The sequence below is a fragment of the Mobula birostris genome, chromosome 16, assembly GCF_030028105.1.
Source record: "Mobula birostris isolate sMobBir1 chromosome 16, sMobBir1.hap1, whole genome shotgun sequence".
Classification (NCBI taxonomy): Eukaryota; Metazoa; Chordata; class Chondrichthyes; order Myliobatiformes; family Myliobatidae; genus Mobula; species Mobula birostris.
The window spans coordinates 61,581,536-61,604,815 of record NC_092385.1 but is presented as its reverse complement, the minus strand read 5'-3'; the positions used below and the strand labels follow the sequence as shown (position 1 = coordinate 61,604,815).

General features: G+C 42.3%; 1 protein-coding gene across 1 annotated transcript in view; it reads left to right on the top strand.

Moving 5' to 3' along the window:
• Window positions 1-23,280, top strand: part of rnf123 (ring finger protein 123) — a 410,214-nt gene that overhangs the window by 220,692 nt on the left and 166,242 nt on the right. Inside the window, exons 31-33 of the mRNA XM_072280728.1 lie at window positions 2,341-2,480; window positions 11,131-11,319; window positions 18,551-18,626. Of these exons, the coding sequence (XP_072136829.1) occupies window positions 2,341-2,480; window positions 11,131-11,319; window positions 18,551-18,626 (405 nt within the window). The remainder of the gene's footprint in view (window positions 1-2,340; window positions 2,481-11,130; window positions 11,320-18,550; window positions 18,627-23,280) is intronic.

Below are 23,280 nucleotides of genomic sequence, written 5' to 3'. Positions count from 1 at the left end.
TTTAAATGAAGAATGAACCCTCTGTATCTTCCTACCACTGAAGTAGCAGCATCAGTTGCTTAAAGCATTATATTTTCCAGTGGAATATTGTTTTCCAAGAAATAGCTCTTGACTTTGAAAATAGTTTCATTTTGGTATCTTTCTTGAACTTTTGGGCAAAAATCATTGCCTCAAAAATTAAAACTAGGTTTTTAGGCAGTATTTTTTAAATGTAATTTTTTTTTAGGCAAATACTTTTTAAAATGCTTTTATATATGCAAATTCCATGTGGTAATAAAGAGCATGTACTCACCAAGAAAATTGAATTGAACTTCCTTTCAAAATAAGATAAACATCAGGAATTTAGTGGAAGTTGTGGTGGTAGATAGTGAAGCTGTGGTAGGGTCTTGCCTGTCTACAGTGTAGCCGTTTCTGGTAGGTGACCCCTCTGCAGTAACCGCAGCCTTTGTGTCACGTTTTATAAGTATTGTAACATGCGTGGGTGAGTGGAAGGCAAGCAGAACCAGCCTCCTGCTCAGTACTCACTGATTAGCCTTGCTGCAGACAGCTCTGTCGAATTTGCAGTCCCCTCATACAGATTAAACTGTTTTGCTGTCTCACCTGCAGCATCTGGCATATTTTCCCATTCATTTCATTCAGGGTTCCAATACATATACTGTATTAATTTCTTTTTAATTTAAAAATACTTTATTTTACCAGTAAACTTATGGCCCTGTCAGAAACTCCTGTGGCTGCCAGTTTCCTATTTTTTTTACTTGTGGCACTACAAAATCCAATGTGGTTCCCGGGGGGGGGGGGGCATATGGCCCACGTTGAAACCACCGGTATAAAAGATTGATGAGTTAGATTGTGATGCTTTGGCTGAATAGGCATTCAATTTTGCTTAGAAAGACAAGACGCTGCATTTCCAAAAAATAGTGGCATGCTGGTGTAATAATTAAACTCATTTGTTCTTGTCCTGAAACAAAACTGTTGTACGAAGTCACAAAAAACTATTTTGTGCATGTTGTTGATGGATATCAGATTGGTTGAGGGTAGTGTACAGCTATCTACCTTTCACTGTATATCAAAATGTTTATCAATACAAAATCCTTAGGTTTAGAAGTATTCATTCAGAAGCACAAGAAAGTATTGCATGTTCCGATATAAGAGCAGAGATTTTTCATTTCACAGTCCACCTTTTTATCTGTGGTTGAGAATTCTGTGTTTATGAAGGAGAGGAAAGTCATAGAGCACTACAGTACAGAAATAGGCCCTTCCATGCCGGAACAGTCTAATCCATGCTGAACTGTTATTCCCCCAATCCCATCAACCTGCATCTAGAGCTTAGCCCCCCATACCCCTCACATTCATGTATTTACCCAACCTTAAATGTTGCACTCGAACCTGCATTTACCATTTCTGCTGGCAGCTTATTCCACACCTGCACCACGCTCTGAATGAAGGAGCTCCCCCTCAGGTTCCCCTTAAATATTTCACCTTTTACATTTAACCTATGACCTCTAGTTGTAGTCTCACCTAACCTCAGTGGAAAAAGCCTGATTGCATTTATTCTGTATATTACTATCAAATCTCCTATAGGTCTTCTACGCACCAGGGAATAAAGTCCTAATCTATTCAGTCTTTCCCTCGAACTCAGGTCCTTAAGTCCCAGCAACACCCTTGTAACTTTTCCCTGCACTCTTTCAATGTTATTGACATCTTTCCTGTAGGTAGCTGGCTAGAACAGCCCATAATACACCAAATTTGGCCTTACCGACGTCCTATACAGTACAATTTCAATATAATATCCTAATTCCTGTACTCAGTACTTTGTTTTATGAAGGCCAATGTATCAAAAGCTCTCCTTACAAACCTATCTACCTGTGACACCATTTTCAAGGAATCATGTATCTGTATTCCCAGATCTCTGTTCTAACACAGCCCTTGGTGGCCGACTGGTCACTGTCTTAAGTCCTATCCTGGTTTGTCCTCCTAAAGTACAAAACCTCACAGTTGTCTGCATTAAATTGCATCTGCCACTTTTCAATCCATTCTTTTTCAGCAGGTCCAGATCCCACTAGAGAGCTTTGATCATCTTCCTCATTGTCCCCTATGCCAACAATCTTGGTGCCATCGTCCAATTTGCTGATCCGGTTTACCACATTAAGTCTTCCTGTTCTGAATCACTAACTGTCCACCCAACTTTACCCTTCTGAGTCAGTGAAGCATGGGTACCCAAAGAGCTTCTGGGCAAAGTGACTACTGGAGCTTGGGTGAATGCTGTTGATCCTCTGATTATGTTTGTTTCTTCAGTAACTTTCTATTAACTACCAACTTTGTAGTTCTGCTTCCTTTCAGAGCCTTGTCCTTCTAGTCTGCTACAACAACACATGGCGGACCTCCTGCGATCTGACTGTGAAATGGCAGCCAGTTTTCTCAATAGTGTGCTCAACCAGCTGAACTGGGCCTTCTCTGAGTTCATAGGCATGATCCAGGAGGTAAGGACCAGGGGTAACCTCGCAATAAAAGATCTAACTGTGCACTTGTCCACTCTTAACTACTCATTCTTCTCCTTAAACAGCTCTTTAGGATGGAGGAGGACTTGCTGTTTGGAATTAATTTGCCAAACTGAGATCCGGAGATGCTTGCACAGATGGAGCGGGAGGGTGCCTACAGATTTGGTGGTTGGATGGGTAACTTGTGAGGTGATACACTCCTCCTTTAGTTTATGCAGAACTGCTGTATGATCCTGATGTACAGGTCCAGATTCTCATTGCCATCCAAATATTTATTCTCTATTTTGAGTAGCTGTGGACTAGGGGTCGGTGGAAACGTTGCATTTTTTGTCAAGGAGGTTCTGGACACATCCTTGAACCTGTTCAGCTGTCCACCTGGTCATCACTCTGGTGGCAGAATGCAGGACAGAATTTTGAGAGTATGATGCTGGACAAGTGACTGATATGGACTTGAGTTGAGTATAAGGTTTCAGTGCTGCAGTTCTGACTATGAGACAAATAAATATTACCAGATGTACCACAAACAACAGGAATTCTGCAGATGCTGGAAATTCAAGCAACACACATCAAAGTTCCTGGTGAACGCAGCAGGCCAGGCAGCATCTGTAGGAAGAGGTGCAGTCGACGTTTCAGGCCGAGACCCTTCGTCAGGACTAACTGAGGGAAGAGTGAGTAAGGGATTTGAAAGTTGGAGGGGGAGGGGGAGATCCAAAATGATAGGAGAAGACAGGAGGGGGAGGGATGGAGCCAAGAGCTGGACAGATGATAGGCAAAAGGGATTTGAGAGGATCATGGGACAGGAGGTCCGGGAAGAAAGACAAGGTGGGGGGGGGACCCAGAGGATGGGCAAGAGGTATATTCAGAGGGACAGAGGGAGAAAAAGGAGAGTGAGAGAAAGAATGTGTGCATAAAAATAAGTAACAGATGGGGTACGAGGGGGAGGTGGGGCCTAGCGGAAGTTAGAGAAGTCGATGTTCATGCCATCAGGTTGGAGGCTAACCAGACGGAATATAAGGTGTTGTTCCTCCAACCTGAGTGTGGCTTCATCTTTACAGTAGAGGAGGCAGTGGATAGACATGTCAGAATGGGAATGGGATGTGGAATTAAAATGTGTAGCCACTGGGAGATCCTGCTTTCTCTGGCGGACAGAGCCAGATGTACCACATCTGTTCTTACTATTTAACTGATCTCATCAAACACACCTACATTTCTTCTTTTGGATGTTTTTTGTTTTGTGAGTATAACACTTTAATCAAAATACTTCCTCAGGCCCATGCAAAGGAATATTCATCTGAACTGAAGTGATTTCATTTCCTTCCTTTCAAGTCAGATTTTTTTTGTATGTGTTTACAGAATGTAGATGTAAGCTGGTTGTGATCCAGCTCTTTGGACTGCTGCAGACCATTTTTATATACCTCTTTTGATGTAAAATACCAACATTTGCCTGACATGATGGGGAAAGTCATCAAATCCACTGATCCCCACGTGTATCAGGTTAATACGTACAGCTCTCAAAATGCAACTGAAGATTTCACCTTACAGCAATGAGCCCTTGCTGGGTATTCTGTAGGTGTTTTATCTCCTATGAAGTGGGAAGCAGCAGACTTTGGTGATTGTTGCACGCAATTCAGCTGAACAACTGACTGGCAATGCTGCAATAAAAACAAATCATTTTGTTTTGAGCTGAACGTACTTCAGCGTAATTAGTTATCCATTGTTGAGGGAGGCTTCAGCAGCAGCCACTTTTGTAATTGTCTATCCTTGCTCCTAAATCTGTTTTTCATTTTGAGGTCTTCGTTTAGCAAACAACCCCTTTCCTTGCTCTGGTTCTATCCTGTATATTAAGACCGATTGAGAATAAGAGATAGAAAAAAATCAGGTGAGTGCAGGTCACCTAACACCGCTGCTTCTAAAAGCACACATTACTCAGCATAAATACACTACCAAAATCACTATTCCCAAGTGCTGTGAGATTTTAAGTGGTTTTCTGGTATAGTTATGAAATCAATGATCTTTTTTTGTTCCCTCCCAATTGATCACTTGATTGAGTGGTGAATGGGTTTGGCCTTGGAACTGACATGGACTTAATAGCCTGAAAGGGCGTCCTAAGTCAAAGCAAATATAAAATGTATGGAATAAATTTTGTGAAGTGATGGTTGAGAGAGAGAAACATATGCACATGTATCCGTATCACAATGGAATAAAGGGAATTACAGGGGCATGAGAAAGGAACTTGCCCAGGTCGATTGGAGGGAGATAGTGGCAGAACAGAAGTGACTAAAGTTTCTGGGAATAGTTCACACGGTGCAGGATAGATATGTCCCACCGAAGAGGAAGTTCTCAAATGGCAGGATGAGACAACCATGGCTGATGAGGGAAGTTAAGGACTGCATAAAAGCCAAGATAAAGGCATATAAGGTAGCAAAAGGGAGTGGAAAGTTGGATGATTGGGAAGCTTTTAAAATCCAACAAAAGGCAAGTAAAAAACCATAAGAAGGGAAAAGATGAACTATGAGGGCAAACTAGCCAATAATATAAAGCAGGATACCAAAAGTTTTTTCAGTTACATAAAAAGAATAAAAGGGAGCTGAGAATTGATATCACTGGAAAATGATGCTGGTGAGGTAGTAATGGGGGACAAAGAAATGGCAGATGAACTTAGTAAGTGCTTTGTTTCAGTCTTTACTGTGGAAGACACTAGCAGTGTGCCAGAGGTCTGTGAGTGTCAGGGAGCAGGAGTGAGTGCCATTGCTATTACAAAGGAAAAAGTGCAAGGCAACCTGAAAGGTCTTAAGGTGGATAAATCACCTGGACCAGATGGACTACATCCCAGAATCCTGAGAGAGGTTGCTGAAGAGATAACTGATACATTGGTCATGATCTTTCAAGAATCACTTGATTCTGGCATATTCCCGGAGGACTGGAAAATTGCAAATGTCACTCCACTCTTCAAGAAGGGAGGAAGACAAAAGAAAGGAAATTATGGGCCAGTTAGCCTAACCTCAGTAGCTGGGAAAGTGTTGGAGTTTATTATTAAGGATGAAGTTTCAGGGTATTTGGAGATTAATAATAAAATAAGTCAAAGTCAGCATGGTTTCTGTAAAGGGAAATCTTGCCTGACAAATCTGTTAGCGTTCTTTGATGAAGTAACAGGCAAGGTGGATAAAGGAGAGGCAGTGGATGCCATTTATTTAGATTTTCAGAAGGCATTTGATAAGGTGCTACACATGAGCCTGCTTAACAAGATACTGCTATGGATAGAGGAATGGCTGACAGGCAGGAGGCGGTGAGTTGGAATAAAAGGAGCCTTTTCTGATTGGCTGCCAGTGACTATTGGTGTCCCTCAGGGATCAGTATTTGGACCGCTCCTTTTCACATTGTATGTCAGTGATTTAGAAAGTGGAATTGATAGCCTAATGACAAAGTTTGCAGATGATACGAAGATAGTTGGAGGGGTAGGTAGTGCTGAGGAAGCAATGCAGCAGGACTTAGACAAATTGGAAGAATGGGCAAAAAAATGGCAGATGGCATACAGTGTTGGGAGATGTACGATAATGCATTTTAATAAAAGGAACAATAGTGTAGACTATTCTATAAATGGGGAGAAGGTTCAACCATCACAGATGCATAGGGCCTTAGAAGTCCTCATGTAAGTCTCCCAGAAGGTTAATTCACAGGTTGAGTCTGTGGTAAAGAAGGCAAATGCAATTTAGCATTTACTTGAAGGGGAATAGTATATAAAAATAAGGAGATAATGCTGAGGCTTTATAAGACACGAGTCAGGCTACACTTGGAGTATTGTCAACAGTTCTGGGCCCCTTATATCGGAAAGGATATATTATCATTGAAGAAAGTCCAGAGGAGGTTCATGAGGGTGATTCTGGGAATGGTAGGGTTAACATACGAGGAGCATTTGGCAAATTTGGGCCTGTATTCACTGGAATTAAGAAGAGTGCACAATGAGATCTCATTGAAACCTACTGAATGTTGAAAGGACTAGATGTGGAGAGGATGTTTCTTCTGGTGGGGGTATCCAGAACTAGGGGGCACAGCTTCAAAACTGAGGGATTAGGTTTTTAGAGCAGAGGTAAGGAGGAATTTTTTTTAGCCAAAGAGTGATGAATCTATGGAATGCTCTGCCACAGACTGCGGTGGAGGCCAAATCTATGGGTATACTTAAAGCGGAAATTGATAAATTCCTGATTGGTCAGGGCATCAAGGGATATGGTGTGAGGGTAAGTGTATGGCATTGAAAGGGATTCGGGATTAGCCATGATGAAATGGCAGAGCGGACTATATAGGTTTAATGGCCTAATTCTGCTCCTATGTCTCATGGTCTTATACTGGCATTGATTAGATCAATGTTGAGAAGAAAGGTGCTATCACAGGAAAGCAGCATCCATCATCAGGGACTCCCCGCCCACCAACCAGGCTATGCTATCTTCTCACTGCTGGCATCAAGAAGAATGTATAGGAGCCTCAAGACCCACACCACCAGGATCAGGAACAGTTATTACCCCTCAACCATCAGTCCCTTCAACCAGAGCGGATAACATCACTTGCCCCATCACTGAACTGTTCCCAAAAGCTATGAACTCGCTTTCAAGGGCTCTTCGACTCATTTTCTTGATATTTATTTCTCCTTATTATTTATTTTTCTTTTCTTTTGTGTTTGCACAGTCTGTTTTCTTTTCCACATTGGCTGCTTGTCTGTCTTGTTGGTGCTGTCTTTCATGGATTCTGTTGTGCCTCCTGTAGTTACTGAGATTGCCTGTAAGAAAACAAATTCTCAGGGTTGTATATGGTGATAAGTATGTACTTTGATAATAAGTTTGCTTTCTGAACTTTGAAATGAATCAGCTTCTGCATGTGCAGCAAGTGTGAATGTGGGCAAGGAAGTGATCTGGGAGAGCTGGGACCACTGCTCGTGATGGGTGCTGTAAGGATGGCAGAAGGGATAAAGGTAGTTCGTGATATTCATCACTGGGTTAGTGGGAGGAAAGTACTCTGGTTGAGCAGAAATGCGGGCTTGTGTCGTGGTTTTGTTAGGTACATGAGAGTGAAAGGGATAGAGAGGCCTAAGAAAAGAGAAAAACATTGTGGGAAAAGGTGAAGTAGAAGTGGGACATTGGTATGGTTTCAATAATGTAGCATGGAAGAACATGGAGAATAAGCACAGGCAAGCTATTCAGACCAACTAAGGCCAACATTAATACTCATTCTAGCTGCCCTGTCTACGAAAAAAAGACATTTAGAAACATAGAAACATAGAAAATAGGTGCAGGAGTAGGCCATTCGGCCCTTCGAGCCTGCACCGCCATTTATTATGATCATGGCTGATCATCCAACTCAGAACACCGCCCCAGCCTTCCCTCCATACCCCCTGACCCCCGTAGCCACAAGGGCCATATCTAACTCCCTCTTAAATATAGCCAATGAACTGGCCTCAACTGTTTCCTGTTTAATTTATTGTTAATTGTATATTTTTGTGTTTTGGTCTATGAATCCCTGAACATATGTCTTCTTAAAAGTAACACACACAAAATGCTAGAGCATCTCGGCAGGTCAGGCAGCATCTACAGAGAGAAATAAACAGTCAATATTTTGAGCCATGACCCTTCATCAGGACTGGAAAGAAAGGGGGAAGAAACCAGAATAAGAAGGTGGGGAGGGGGGTTCCGGTTATGTCATCGTTCAGAATGGCAGCTTAAATCAACAGCTCCTCCAGAAAAACGGATATTTTGCCCCATTAAAGCATCAAATCTAAGATCTTTTGAACATATCTGAATTGATAAGGGGGGCAAGAAAGGGCAGAAAGAATGGAGATTTAAAAAAAAGCATCACTGCAGGGCCTATGGAAGAGAGAGGTGCAGCGCGCGGCTCTCCTACATGTGCGCGTGGCGGCGAGGCTGACGCCATGCCTCGTGCAGGCGAAGCAGCAAATATGATGAAGATTCTGGAAGAGATAAGGGAAGTCCAAAAAGATATAAAACAACAACTCAATGATATAAAGTCAGAGCTCGCCAATGTCAATCAGGAAATAGCGATGGCAGAGACTCGAATTGAGAAGGTGGAAGACCACATGCAAAACGTGGAACAGATACTAAGTAAGATGATAAAAATATTAAATCAACAGGAAAGTAAATTGCTTGACCAGGAGGGAAGATCACGACGGAAAAATATCAGGATTTATAATGTTCCCGAAGGAGTGAAGGGAGTGTCGATGATAGACTTTGTAGGCAAGCTGCTGCGGGAAGCACTGGAGATTCCCCCAAATATGGAGATGGAAATAGAAAGGGCACACCGTTCTCTCGCCCAGTGGCCTGCTGGAGACAGACAAAGTAAACCGTGATCCATTGTACTTAAATTTCTCCGATTTAAGAGCAAGGCGGAGATTTTACGAAGGGCCTGGGGTAAGAAGAGGGTTTTTTGGAACGGGACGTTGATATACTTTGATCATGATTACCCCCTGGCGGTCCTACAGAAACGGAAGGAGTATTCCGAAGCAAAACGAATATTAAAGGAAGAAAAGATTAAATTTCAAACCCCGTAACCTGCTAAACTGAGGGTATTTTACCAAGAAGGGATATGACTGTACCAGACGGTGGAAGAGGCAACTACAGACATGAACAACCGACGACTGTCCATTAGTGTGGTCAAACTAAGGGGAAGTCTGGCTGAGCAGTTATCCTGACCTGCTTGGGAAATAGTAAGAGAACCGAGAAAGCAGGGGACGGGAACAGGACGAGAGAAGGATAATTAGGAAGAGACTGTAAGTTCTCCGAAGACAACCCTCACCTCCTCCAGAAGAGCCATAAGGTTTGGCTAACTTTAAAGGTGCTGATAAACTAAACGGAAGCAAAAATAGACGGTGATATACCTATCTTGAGAAATACGTGTTATAATGTGGTTTTTATATTACTCAAGTTTTTAAAAATTCATTTATTCATTCCTTTTTTCTCCACCTAAATGAGAATATATACATGGGAGGAATACACAGGGAAATCATTTCTATGTAATGGACATAGTTTTTTTTTACTTACTTTTATAGGTACAGCAACGGGGGTCCTCAACCCACAGGTAGGAGAGGCTAACCCCCACGGCTAGACTTTTCTTCTAGCCCAACCCAGGGTCATCTAGAGACCCCAGCCTTGGAACCACACCTTCCTTACCTATCTTTATATTATTCACTTTTCTTGGTTATTATTTGTTCGGGGAGTAGATCGATTAAGTTATATTCTGCAAATTTCAATGATATACTAACTTGAAGTGTAAGACCATATATTTTGGGTATATACCTCAAGAATGGTTGAAAAGAGATAAATATAAATATTTAATGAATGTACTGCTGGTGACTGGTAAAAAGACCCTTACCAGGAAATGGTTATCTCAGGAGAGCCCAACTTTAAGTGTATGGATGGAAATTACAATGGACATTTACAAAGTGGAGAAGATAAAAACATCTGTTAATCATAAGTTGGAACAATTTTATTCATACCGGGGAAAAAATGGTTTAACTACATAACATCTTATAGGCTTGATTTTATTCTCATAATCAATGAATATGTTGTTTAAAAAAATCACTCCCTACTCTGTACATAGTTTTCTTCTTTCAACTGTTCTTTCTTTCCTCTTCTTTTTATAAGAGTATACTTCAGATAAATATTATGTGGAGATTTGTGACAAATATGATTATATGATATATATGTACAGTATCTGAAATACATCTTGTGGAAATGTTTGTTTGATGATGAAATTCAATAAATAAATTACAAAAAAAAGGAAGTGGGGAGAGGGGAAAGAATACAAGCTGGTAGGTGACAGGTGAAGCCAGGTGAGGGAGAAGGTAGGTGGGGTGGGGGGAAGAGAGATAAAGTGAGAAGCTGGGAGGTAATAGGTGAAAAAGTAATGGGCTGAAGAAGAAGGAACCTGATAGGAGAAGAGGGTGGACCATGGGAGAAGGAGAAGGCAGAGTACCCCAGAGCCATGATAGGCAGGTGACATTCTGGCTCTTCTGTTACCCCTTCCCCTCAGTTGTTGTTACCTCTAGGATGTTAAATGTTACTTAAGTAGTAATTTATAGTGATCTTTGACAACACTGGTGATGTAAAACATCAGATTTCTCATCATGTGAGACTGTGATAATAAACTTGATTCTGATTTGTCCTTTGGTACTATCACTTTCATTTATAAATTATTAAATCAATATAACAGTGGCCCTGCCATCTCTTTAAAACAGGGGTTTAGCATTTCCTGGTTAATATTTAATTATTATAAATGTGGTTAGGTTATTTTTAGCCTCATCCTCTAGTGCAATCTGCATCCTAGATCTGTTCTCCAGGTAAATAAGCAATTTTACCACTTTTCAATCTCTGCTTTTTATTTGCAAGGTTCATGTCCCTCTCTAAGGGGATCAACACATACTTCATGTATGTATGGATTTGCACTGTTAGGACCATCATTATGTGTATTTACAATTTGATTCTTGTTGAAATAGCATGGTCTCTATTAGGTTTTGCTGTAAATTCCTTGTCCTATCACAGCCAGGTGTAAGAACAGTTTAACTGTAGTTTCGTTGTTGATAAGGAAGCCTTCTGTGTTAGATCATGCTGCCTATTCCTTGCCCTGGCAGATACAACAGGCTGCTGAGCGACCAGAACGGAACTTTGTCGACAGTCGCCAGCTGAAAGTTTGTGCTACCTGCTTTGACCTTTCCGTAAGCCTGCTGAGAGTTCTGGAAATGACCGTCACTCTTGTCCCCGAGATCTTTCTGAACTGGACCAGACAGTCTGCAGAACTGCTGTTGAGACGTCTTGCACAGGTAAGCTCCAGACCTATTTCCCGTGTGTAACTTTCACCTTTGCTGGTTACTGAGGTGCATTTCACTCAAAATAACTTGAAGTCTGCTTTCTCAGTTCTGTGCTTTTGGAATTGTTATGGTTTTAGTAAATCTGTTTGCCCAGAAATTATGGAACTAAGTTTTGTTACAGTACATGAGCCAATCATGATTTGATATTTCTGATCATTTTCAGTACCTTGGGGATTAGTTCTGTGTGTCTCTGATGGTAGACTTAATTTCCATGTCTCTTGTGAGCCAGGTAATCATTTCTGCTTAGTTTGAATCACTGTCTCCCTAGGTCTCAATATGTGGGCTTGTTACTCACCCAGACCTTATGAGCAGAATATCTTTCTGCTTGTGATAAAGTTGTGCCTTAGAGTCAAATCCTGTACATAGGCTGTGATGTAGCCCATCAGCAAGATTCCTAAAGTAAATCAATGTTTTTTGCAATAATTATAAACTACAGTTATGTTTAATTGCATTCTGTACCATTTTAATACAAGGAAACAAGGGAATCTTGTACTGTGTCTTCGCGACTGGGAATATTGTTTGCTCCAATTGTCTTTCACAGTACTTGTGGTTGTTAAACTCTTCATCTCTCTCAGGTTTTCATACTCCCTACAACCTACAGGCTTTGAAATCGTATAATCTTTTCACTTCCTCCTGATGTATCACAACTCATCTTTACTAAGCCTTTAATAGCTTATAGATATAGGTTGGTGTGTTGTTCAAAAGAACCAAGCATAATGACCATCTGTAATCTTTCAATGGGAAATTGGTCAGCAGTCTTATTGCACCTGTGCAGTACCTGTGATGGAGGTGTTCTGATACTTGAATGAATGAGAGTGTATTTGTGATCAGATGGTGCTTGCTGTACTTGTCCCTCCAGGTGGTAGATATCACAGGTATATAAGATGCTGCTAAAGAAAGCCCTGTTTTTCCTCAGTGATGCTACACATTGCATGACTCCAGACCCATAGTACTTCGTTGACTCCACAGTCTCCCCTGAAATGACCAAGCAAGTCACTTGGTCATATAGAAGTTGCATGAAAAGGCACAAAAATATAAAATTGTGTGCACTACTAGCATTGAATTCAGATGCAGTCACGTCCTCTCTAACATCTGAGGACTAGTGTACAAAAGACTTGACAATTATCATGCTCACAGAATCACAAGTCAGAGTCTGCCTCAGTTCCTCTGTACAGATATGAGAGTGTGTTCCTCTGAATCTTCAGCATTAGCTCCAGGCGCCTAGACTCGTGGCATAGGTGAAATGTGAGGAAAAAGTACCACCTGCCTGCCTCCCTCAGATGAAGAGTCAGGGCTGCTCCATGCCTGGGTCTGTTGCAGGTAGTGTTTGAATGAACACGGGCGTAGTTGGGGAGGTGGGGTGGTGGTGGCATATTTAATTTTACTGACAAATTTACCTACAACTGACACATCTGCCCATGATTTTCATCCTTGAAGAGACAAGGTTTTGTTTTCACAATGAGGACAGCCTCAATGGTGTTTCTTAGAACTACAGTTCTGTTTAATTGTAAAGACTCAGAGCAAACCTGGCAGGTCAGTTCTGGGCATCCATGAGGGCCATGGGTCATTAGAAATATAATTATCCCACTCCTTCATTGCTGCATCTAAGTCCCAGTACCCTTATCCAAGAGCATTGTGGAGGTCCCTTCATCAGGAACTGCAGTGTTCAAGAAGGCGATTTGCCATCTTCCTGTGGGCAGTTAGAGATGGAAACTCAATTGTGGCCTTGCTGCCATATCCATATCTTGAAAAATCATTTCTCGGGCTAAGAAGGGTGGCAGTTCAATGCCGCCACTATCTGTAAGGAGTTTATATGTTGTCCATGTGACCATATGGGCTACCTCCTGCATTCTAAAGTCATACAGGTTAGTAGGTTAACTGGTTACATGGATGTAATTGGTGCTGTGGGCTTATTGGATCAGAAGGGCCTGTATTTCTAAATAAAATAATTTGATCTGGGTAAAAGAAAAGTAATGGTTTTAATTAGGGAGAGGAGAAGATATCATGACAAATCAGTGGCTGAATAAACAGCAAGGTGAAATTGTATTTGCAAAGGATTTGGGTGAGTTATTTTGCAAGCACCTACACTGAAAGTTGGATTTGTTTGGAGAGGGGGAGTAAGACAGGTGAGTGGAAAAAAAATATTGGATTCCGCCTTGTTCGTGAAGTCTAACAAGTGATAGTCTGAATCGAAAGGCAATGAAAAACTGCATGGTTTTTTTGCGGAGGAGGATTTATAAAGAAAGACAGCAATGAACACAAAAGAAACACACAAAATGCTGGAGGAACTCAGCAGGTCAGGCAGCAGTTATAAAAAAGAACCTGAAGGACTTGGTGGACTTAACTCTCAAGCATGCAGGTGCAGCACCTTTAAACAGAAGACTCTGTTTATTGTCATGGCCGGAAGAGAGGGAGGAGGGGAGGACTCCAAGCCAGACCAAAAGGCCAAGGAATGAAACTTCCTCTACCGAGCAGCTTGTTAGCAAATGTACAGTTGCTGGTGAACAAGACTGAGGACCTAACGACAAGGTTGCTGTACGGGTGAGAAATGAGGAATTGCTGCTTTCAGCTTTTCATGGAGGTATGGCTCACTCTAGACAGGTTGAATACGTTGGTAAGACTGAAGTCTTCTCAATACACAGGATGGACTGGACTGCTGATTCAGAGAAGGCAAAAGGGTTGGAGGGAAGGGTCTGTGTTTCACAATAAGCTCCTTGTGGTGCTTGGATATAGTGGGTTTGTCACTCTGTTGTTCCCCCTGACCTGGAACATTTAACACTTAAATGTTGACTATTCTACTTAGCTAGAGAGGTTTCCTCTGTGATTCTGACCACAGTTTACATACTGCCGAAAGCCGACATTAATCAGGCACTCGATATTGAATGCTGCCATCGCTAAATGAAAAACAGCCTACCACAACATCTTTCAAATGATTGTCAGGAACTTCATTCAGGTTTGCCTGAAGAAATCTCTGCCCAATTATCATCATCATATCACCTGCAGCATCAAAGGTCCCAACACACTTGACCACTGCTGTTCTACAATTAGGAATGCCTACCATTCCATCCCAGATTTGGGAAATCTGATCACTTGGCTGTCTCTCACCTACTTGCTTACAGGCAGAGACTAAAGAGCAAGGTTCCAGAGATGAGGTAACAACAAAGAGGTGGTTGCGGGAGACAGAGGAGTGGCTACGGGATTGCTTTGGGTTGGTAAGCCGCGCTGTGTTTAAGTATTCATCAGAGAATCTGAATGAACAAGCCACAGTTGTCAAGGACTTTAAACAGCTATGGATGAGTGTGTTCAGATTGGCAAAAACATCTCTACAATCTCCATCAGGACAGGTGCACTATGAGACTGTGTGCTTAGCCCCCATGCTGTACTTTCTTTATACTTGTGACTGTGAGGCTAAGCACATCTCCAATACCATATTTAATTGTGCTGAATCAACAGTGATGATGAATCAGCATACAGGAGGGAGATTGAAAATCTGGCTGAGGAGCCACAACAACCACCTCTCACTCAATGTCGGCAAGACCAAGGAGCTGATTATTGATTTCAGGAAGAGGAAACTGGACGTCCATGAGCTGGTCCTTATTGTGGGGTTAGAGGTGGAGAGGGTCAGCAATTTTAAATTCTTTGGTGTTATCATTTCAGAGGATCTGTTCTGGGCTCAGCACATAAGTGCTATTATGAAGAAAGTGCTGGCAGCAGCTCTAGTTCCTTAAAAGCTTGCAAAGATTCAGCATGACATCTAAAACTTTGGCAAACTTCTATAGATGTGTAGTGGAGAGTATATTATCTGGTTGCATCATGACCTGATATGGAAATGCCAATGCCCTTGAATGGAAGGTCCTAGAAAAAGTAATGGATACAGCTCAGTTCATCACGAGTAAAGCCCTCCCCATGACTGAGCACATCTACATGAAGGAAAACAGCATCCATCATCAAGGACCCCACCATCTAGGCCATGCTCTCTTCTCAGTGCTGCCATCAGGAAGAAAGGTACAGGAGCTTCACGATCCACACCATCAAGTCCAGGAACAGTTATTACCCCTCAACCATTAGGCTGTTGAACCAGAGGGGAGAACTTCATTCAACCACTCACCCCATCACTGATCTGTTCCCACAACCTATGGACTCACTTTTAAGGATTCTTCATCTCATGTTCTCAATATTTATTGTTTTTTTAAATTATTATCTCTATTGTTTTTTTTCTTTTTGCATTTGCACAATTCGTTGCCTTTTGCACATTGGTTGTTCGTCTGTCCCAGTGGGCATGGTCATTCGTTGATTCTTGGATTTACTGCAGGTGCTCGCAGTATCACAAACCTCAGGGTTGTATATGGTGACATATATGTCCTTTGATAATAAATTTACTTGAATTTTGACCTTTGAATGAACAGACAACATTTCAGCAGGCGAAAACCCTTCACCGGAACTGGAAAGGTTTGGGGAAGAAGCCAGAATAAGAAGGTGGTGGGAGGGGAAGGAGTACAAGTTAGCAGCTGATAGGTGAGACCAGGTCAGGGGGAAGTTGGGTGGGTGGGGGATGAGGTATGAAGTGATGGGTGGAAGAGGTAAAAGGCTGAAGAAAGAATCTGATAGGAGAGTGGACCATGGGAGAAAGGGAAGGAGGGCACCAGAGGGAGTTGATTGGCAGGTAAGGAGAATAAAAGGGGTAAGAGGAAGAAGAGAGAGCACATGCTGATTTGAAATATGAGGCCATCAGAATAAGAATGATTCAGTACAGAGAGTGAAAAAGGAAATCAAGGACAAGTTATCCTTGATGTTACGATGCATATCACTCAACATCTACCACTCTTCTGTCGTCTCTTTCGGAGCCTCTAGCTGGATTGCTTAGTCAGAGCTGATGTTGGAGCCTTTGTTGTTTGTGATGAGCACTCAATATCCACTTTATTAGGTACATCTGTACACCTGCGCCTTGATGCAAATATCTAATCAGCCAGTCATGTGGTATCAACTCAATGCATAAAAGCATGTGGATATTGTCAAGAGGTTCAATTGTTGTTCAGACCAAACGTCAGAATGCGGAAGAAATGTGGTTTACTTGACTTTGACCGTGAAATGATTGTTGGTGCCAAATGGGGTTTGAGCATCTCAGAAACTGCTGATCTCCAGGACACCACGGTCTCTAGAATTTACAGAGAATGGTGTGAAAAACAAAAACCATCCAATGAGCAACAGTTCTATGGGTGAACTCATTCGTAAGGCCAGTGAAGTTGGGATGGAACTGGACTCTCTGACGGTGGTGTCTGAAAAGAGGGTGCTGTCTAAGTTGCATGCCATCTTGGACAATGTCTCCCATCCACTACATAATTTACTGGCTGGGCACAGGAGTACATTCAGCCAGAGACTCATTCCACCGAGATGCAACACTGAGCGTCATAGGAAGTCATTCCTGCCTGTGGCCATCAAACTTTACAACTCCTCCCTAGGAGAGTCAGACACCCTGAGCCAATAGGCTGGAGCTGCACTTATTTCTATCTGGTGTAACTTACATATTATTATGTAATTATTTATGGTTTTATATTGCTATATTTATACTCTATTCTTGGTGCAGCTGTAACAAAACCCAATTTCCGTCGGGATCAATAAAGTATGACTATGACTATGACTAAAACAATTTGTTAATGAGAGAGATCAGAGGAGAATAGCCAGACAGACTCAAGCTGACAGGAAAATGACAGTATCCTAGATAACCACATGTTAAACAGTGATGTACGGAAGAGCAACTTTGAGTGCACATCTCGAACCTTGAATTAGACGAGCTACAGGAACTGAAGACTACGAATATTCACTCAGTGTCCTCATTATCAGGTACTGGCAGTACCTAACTAAAGTGGCCACTGAATTTACTTTGATAATTAATTTACTTTGACTTGGTCAGTACTTCAGATGTGACCTGACTAGAGTTTTATAAAGTTGCAACATAACTTCCTGACTTTTGGACTCAATTCCTCTATTAATAAAGGCAAGCATTGCATACTTTCTCTAACACCCTAACAGACTGTGCAGCTAGTTTGAGCGATCTACGGAGTTGGACTCCAAGATCTGTCTACACATCAACACTGTCAAGGATCTTGCATTGGTAATGTACTGTCGCTTTACATTTGATCTCCCAAAGTGAATCCCTAACATTTGGCTAGATTGAGCTCCATCTGCTACTTCTTCACCTATATCTACAACTGATCTCCAGTATAGCAATCTTCCACATGGTCCACAACACCACTAATTTTTGTATCATCTGTGAAGACACTAATTCACCCATTTACATTTTTGTATATATTGCAAACAGCTGAAGTCCCAGTATGGATCAGTGCGGAATACCGTTAGTCATAGACCTCCAGCCAGAATAAGTTCCATTGACTACTGTCCTCTACCTTCTATTGACTAGCCAATTCTGAATCAGAGCAGCCAATTCACCATGGATCTTGTGCATCATGATCTTCAGGCTGAGTCTCTATTGAAGGAGTTTGTCAAGTATCTTTCTAAAATCCATGTAACAATATCATGACATCCTTGAAAATCTTATTCAAGTTAATAAGGCACGACTTGCTAACTTCCAATGAATGACACCAAGCCATTCTGACTTTTCTGAATTAGGCCATAGTTTTCCAATTGCTCATAAATCCTATTTCTAATATGTCCTTGCAGTAGCCTCCCTACCACTGACACGAGTCTTGTCAATCTATTGTTTCTTGCAGGATTCTCCCTATTTCCCTTCTTGAAAAATGGGACAACATGCTAAGTATAATGTTATAGCTAAAATGGTATTTTCAAACTTTTACAATATAGTTAATGCTAAATTATTAGGAGACCACATTGTAATCTGTTGTAGTGTTAAATGAGCATATGCAATTTTAATAAAGGTGACTGGAATTTGAAGTTGGAGTCAGCTTCAAATCTTAGTCCTCAAAGTCGGTAGTTTTCAGCTGTGCCTTTACTGTTTCAAGCTAGCCTGTAAAGATATCTTGGTATGGTGGTATTAAATATAAGTGCACATTTAGGGGATTACTATGGGTTTGTGTTGATTCTTGCATAATGATTGCAGAAGCAGAGCCACGAAGAAATGTTAGAAGTGATAGAAGTCACACTTATTGACTTCATTCAATAAGGAGTTTGTTTCCTGCTAATTTGTATTCACTTGTTTCTTCCTCAGTTGATAAACCAAGTATTGAATCGAGTGACAGCAGAGAAGAATCTCTTTGACCGCGTGGTTAATCTGCGTTTGCCTGGTGAGTGGTATCCTCCTTGATCCTTTCTCAGAAATGCTTTTAGTAAGACTCATGAAGGATACTTATGTAGCCTGCCAACTTGTGAGCTACTTTCAAGTTGTTGGAATTGGAAGGTAAATCTACCTTTCAAAATCTAACAACTAGTTATGCATAACCCATAGCATATACTTACTCTATTTCTTCCTTGGAGCTAACCATGACTTGTTTCCAATTCAGCTGTGGGTTCTGAAGTGGTTGATGAAGCTAATGTGAGAACTGCAGTGGAACAGGAAATGCTTTGGCAGGTAGCTGAGTGCTTTGGGAGATGTTGTGTTGTTTACTATAAAGGTTCTCAGTACAATTTCGAATATTTCTCCATTCTGAGCAGTCAAGCTGAAGAGAATTCCCACAGGTCAGTATGGATGTCACACGTTTTCAAGGAGCCGTGAGAGTATCTTGAATTGTTTATCCACAAGGCAATCTCAGGCCATGACAGAGCTTGGAACAATGTGCCTTCCTTGCAGGTCTGGTGTGAGAATGATGTGACCTGCCTGCTGGGGGTGACTGAGTGTAACTAGAGACCTTGTGTTGGGGATATTGGTATAGGAAAGGCTGTTGAAGTTGACTTATTCTGCCAGTGGATTCAAAGTGTTTTATAAAGGGAGTATTTGTGGTATCTCTCCAGTGCTTTGACTTGCCTGTTGTAGATATCGCTATCTCAGGAATTTACAGTACGTTGGAGCAGAGGGCAATGCTACCAAATGGATGATGAACTTTGTACCAGGTTTGAAGTCCCTGTTTTTGAATAGTCTTCTTCCCAGAAGGTTAAAGGTTGTACTAATACACTAAAGCTGATGATCAATTTCATCTTCAATATCTGTTTTGGTTGAGAATGGTTCATGAGACTTGGAAAATGGGCCACATTTTCAATGTTTTTATTGTCAACTGAATGATGTTCTACAGCAGGAGGGGCATGATCCATAGGGCCATTATTTAATCAGCTATGATTTAGAGTTAAGGTTTGGAAAATGTGAGTACATAACCGTTATGCATGCACTACACTCAATGACTGAAGTTCGGATATCTTTGTTTTGTAGTGAAGACAACACGGGTTGAACAGCTTCCCATGTGATATGTGGTTTAGCTCTTTTCCATTGAGAAACTTGTTGAGATGTGGTGCCAATTTATAGCAAAAAGGGTTACTATATAGCAAAAAAAAGTTTTAGGGTAATGATGCGGTCTTGTTTGACTCTGGTCTGCACCAAAATTGTGTCTATTGTTGACGCATTAGTTGGAATTAGAATTAAGTTTATTATCACTGACATCAGTCATGAAGTTTGTTGTTCTGTGACAGTGCAGGCATAACAAATCACTATAAGTTACAATAAGAAAACAAGTAAATGAATAGTGCAAACGAGGAATAGCAAGGTATGTTTCTGCTCCATTCAGAAAGCTGATGGCAGAGGGAAAGAAGCTCTTCATAAGTGGTGAGTGTGGGTCTTTGGCTACTGTACCTCCACCCTGATGGTATTAATGAGAAGAGCACATGTCCATATGGTGAAGGTCCAAAATGATGGATGCCACATTATTGTGGCACTGCCTTTTGAAGACGTCCTCAATGGTGGCGAGGCTAGTGCTCTTGATGGAGCTGGATGAGTCTACTACCCTCAGAAACCTCTTACAATCCTGTGCATTGGCCCCTAAATACTAGACAGTGATGCAATCAGTCAGAATTATGCCCACGGTACATCTGCAGAAATTTGCTATAGTCTTTGGTGACATACCAAATCTCCTCAAATCCCAATGACATATAGCCACTGGTGTGCCTTTATTGCGATTGCATCAAAATGGTGAGCCCAGGTAGATACTCTTGAGCTGTTGACACCAGGAGCTTGAAACTGCTCACCCTTTCCATCGCTGACCCCTCAATGAGAACTGGTGTGTGTTCTCCTGACTTGCCCTTCTTGACGTCCACAATCAGTTGAGTGCAGGATTGTTGGTGTAACACTATTCAACCAGCTTACCAATTTGCTTCAATACGCTTCCTCATCCCCATCTGAGATGACATGTGAGCTGTGCTTAGCCACACAGTCATGAGTGTAGAGAGAATAGAACAGTAGGCTAGGTACACATCCTTAAGGCATGCCTGTGTTAAGATCATGGCTTGTATGTCATTATGTAATAGCTAGAAATGGTGATGAGATTTTGCAGACAGGCAAATTTAGGAAGATGTGCCACAGTTCCTTTCCAATGGTGGATTTAAATGTTGTCAGGGCAACAAATTGGCAGGTATAGTGGTTAAAGCTGCCCTCTGCATATCTCTTGAAGCTGACACTGCAGAGAAGGTTATGTTCAATGTGACTGTGGTGCGCAGGGTCCATGCCGTACTTAGGTGAGGAGCTCCTCCAATAGGAGATGACTGAGAAAGATCCTGACCAAGGTTTACCCTGTGTCAGGGAGCAGAGAAATCTTACTACAGTTTCCTGACTGTGACTATTTCAGAATATATAATGCATAATATAAAAATTATTGAATTATTATGAAGCAATTGAAAAGAATATGTCTCTGAATCCAAAGCCCTGTAAATCCCTTGTATGTCTATATGATCATGGATCTGGGATGCAATTCTCCAGCTTAGTTCTGGGGAATGTTGGCTTTATCTTGGCTTGGTAGTCCAAAACTGGGTTGGAGGGGAGGGCTGGCAGGCATGCTGTAAAATTAGTCAATGAGTAAAGAAACCTCTGCATCAACTAGTGCTTGAAGAGTAGCCCAGGAACTACATCTGCGTGAAGTGCATCCAGCAGCAGCTCTTTGAAGACCGTGTATTGATCAGAGTTACAGGGAAGTAGACAAGCCAAAGTTGCAGGAGGTGAGTAGCTGGGTGACTGTCAGGAGAAATAGAAATGTGAATAGGCAGTTAGCGCAGAGCTCCCCTGTGGCCATTCCCCTCAATAATATGTTTACTATTTTGGATACTGTTGTGGGGAATGACTTCCTAGGGGAATGCCACAGAGACCGAGTTACTGGCACTGAGCATAGATCTGTGGTGCAGAAGGGAAAGAGGGAGAAGAGGGGAGCAGTAGTGACAGGGGACTCAATAGTCGGAGATCAGACAGGAGATTCTGTGGATGTGAACAGGACACCTGGATGGTGTGTTGCCTCCCAGGTGCCAGGGTCAGGGATGTCTTGGATCGGGTCCACAGCATGTTGGAGAAGGAGGGACAGCAGACAGACATCTTGGTACATATTGTCATAGTCATAGTCATATTTATTGATCCCAGGAGGAAATTGGTTTTCGTTACAGTTGCACCATAAATAATAAATAGTAATAGAACCATAAATAGTTAAATAGTAATATGTAAAATTATGCCAGTAAATTATGAAATAAGTCCAGGACCAGCCTATTGGCACAGGGTGTCTGACCTTCCAAAGGAGGAGTTGTAAAGTTTGATGGCCACAGGCAGGAATGACTTCCTATGATGCTCTGTGTTGCATCTTGGAGGAATGAGTCTCTGGCTGAATGTACTCCTGTGCCCACCCAGTACATTATGTAGTGGATGGGAGACATTGACCAAGATGACATGCAACTTAGACAGCATCCTCTTTTCAGACACCACCGTGAGAGAGTCCAGTTCTATCCCCACAACATCACTGGCCTTACGAATAAGTTTGTTGATTCTGTTGGTGTCTGCTACCCTCAGCCTGCTGCCCCAGCACGCAACAGCAAACATGATAGCACTGGTCACCACAGACTCGTAGAACATCCTCAGCATCGTCCGGCAGATGTTAAAGGACCTCAGTCTCCTCAGGAAATAGAGACGGCTCTGAACCTTCTTGTAGACAGCCTCAGTGTTCTTTGACCAGTCCAGTTTATTGTCAATTCGTATCCCCAGGTATTTGTAATCCTCCACCATGTCCACACTGACCCCCTGGATGGAAACAGGGGTCACTGGTGCCTTAGCCCTCCTCAGGTCTACCACCAGCTCCTTAGTCTTTTTCACATTAAGCTGCAGATAATTCTGCTCACACCATGTGACAAAGTTTCCTACCGTAGCCCTGTACTCAGCCTCATCTCCCTTGCTGATGCATCCAACTATGGCAGAGTCATCTGAAAACTTCTGAAGATGATAAGACTCTGTGCAGTAGTTGAAGTCTGAGGTGTAAATGGTGAAGAGAAAGGGAGACAAGACAGTTCCCTGTGGAGCCCCAGAGCTGCTGATCACTCTGTCGGACACACAGTGTTGCAAGCACACGTACTGTGGTCTGCCAGTCAGATAACCAAGAATCCATGACACCAGGAAAGCATCCACCTGCATTGCTGTCAGCTTCTCCCCCAGCAGAGCAGGGCGGATGGTGTTGAACGCACTGGAGAAGTCAAAAAACGTGACCCTCACAGTGCTCGCTGGCTTGTTCAGGTGGGCGTAGACACGGTTCAGCAGGTAGACGATGGCATCCTCAACTCCTAGTCGGGGCTGGTAGGCGAACTGGAGGGGATCTAAGTGTGGCCTGACCATAGGCCGGAGCAGCTCCAGAACAAGTCTCTCCAGGGCCTTCGTTATGTGGGAGCTCAATGCCACCGGTCTGTAGTCATTGAGGCCGCTGGGGCGTGGCGTCTTTGGCACAGGGACGAGGAAGGATGTTTTCCACAGTACAGGAACCCTCCGGAGCCTCAGGC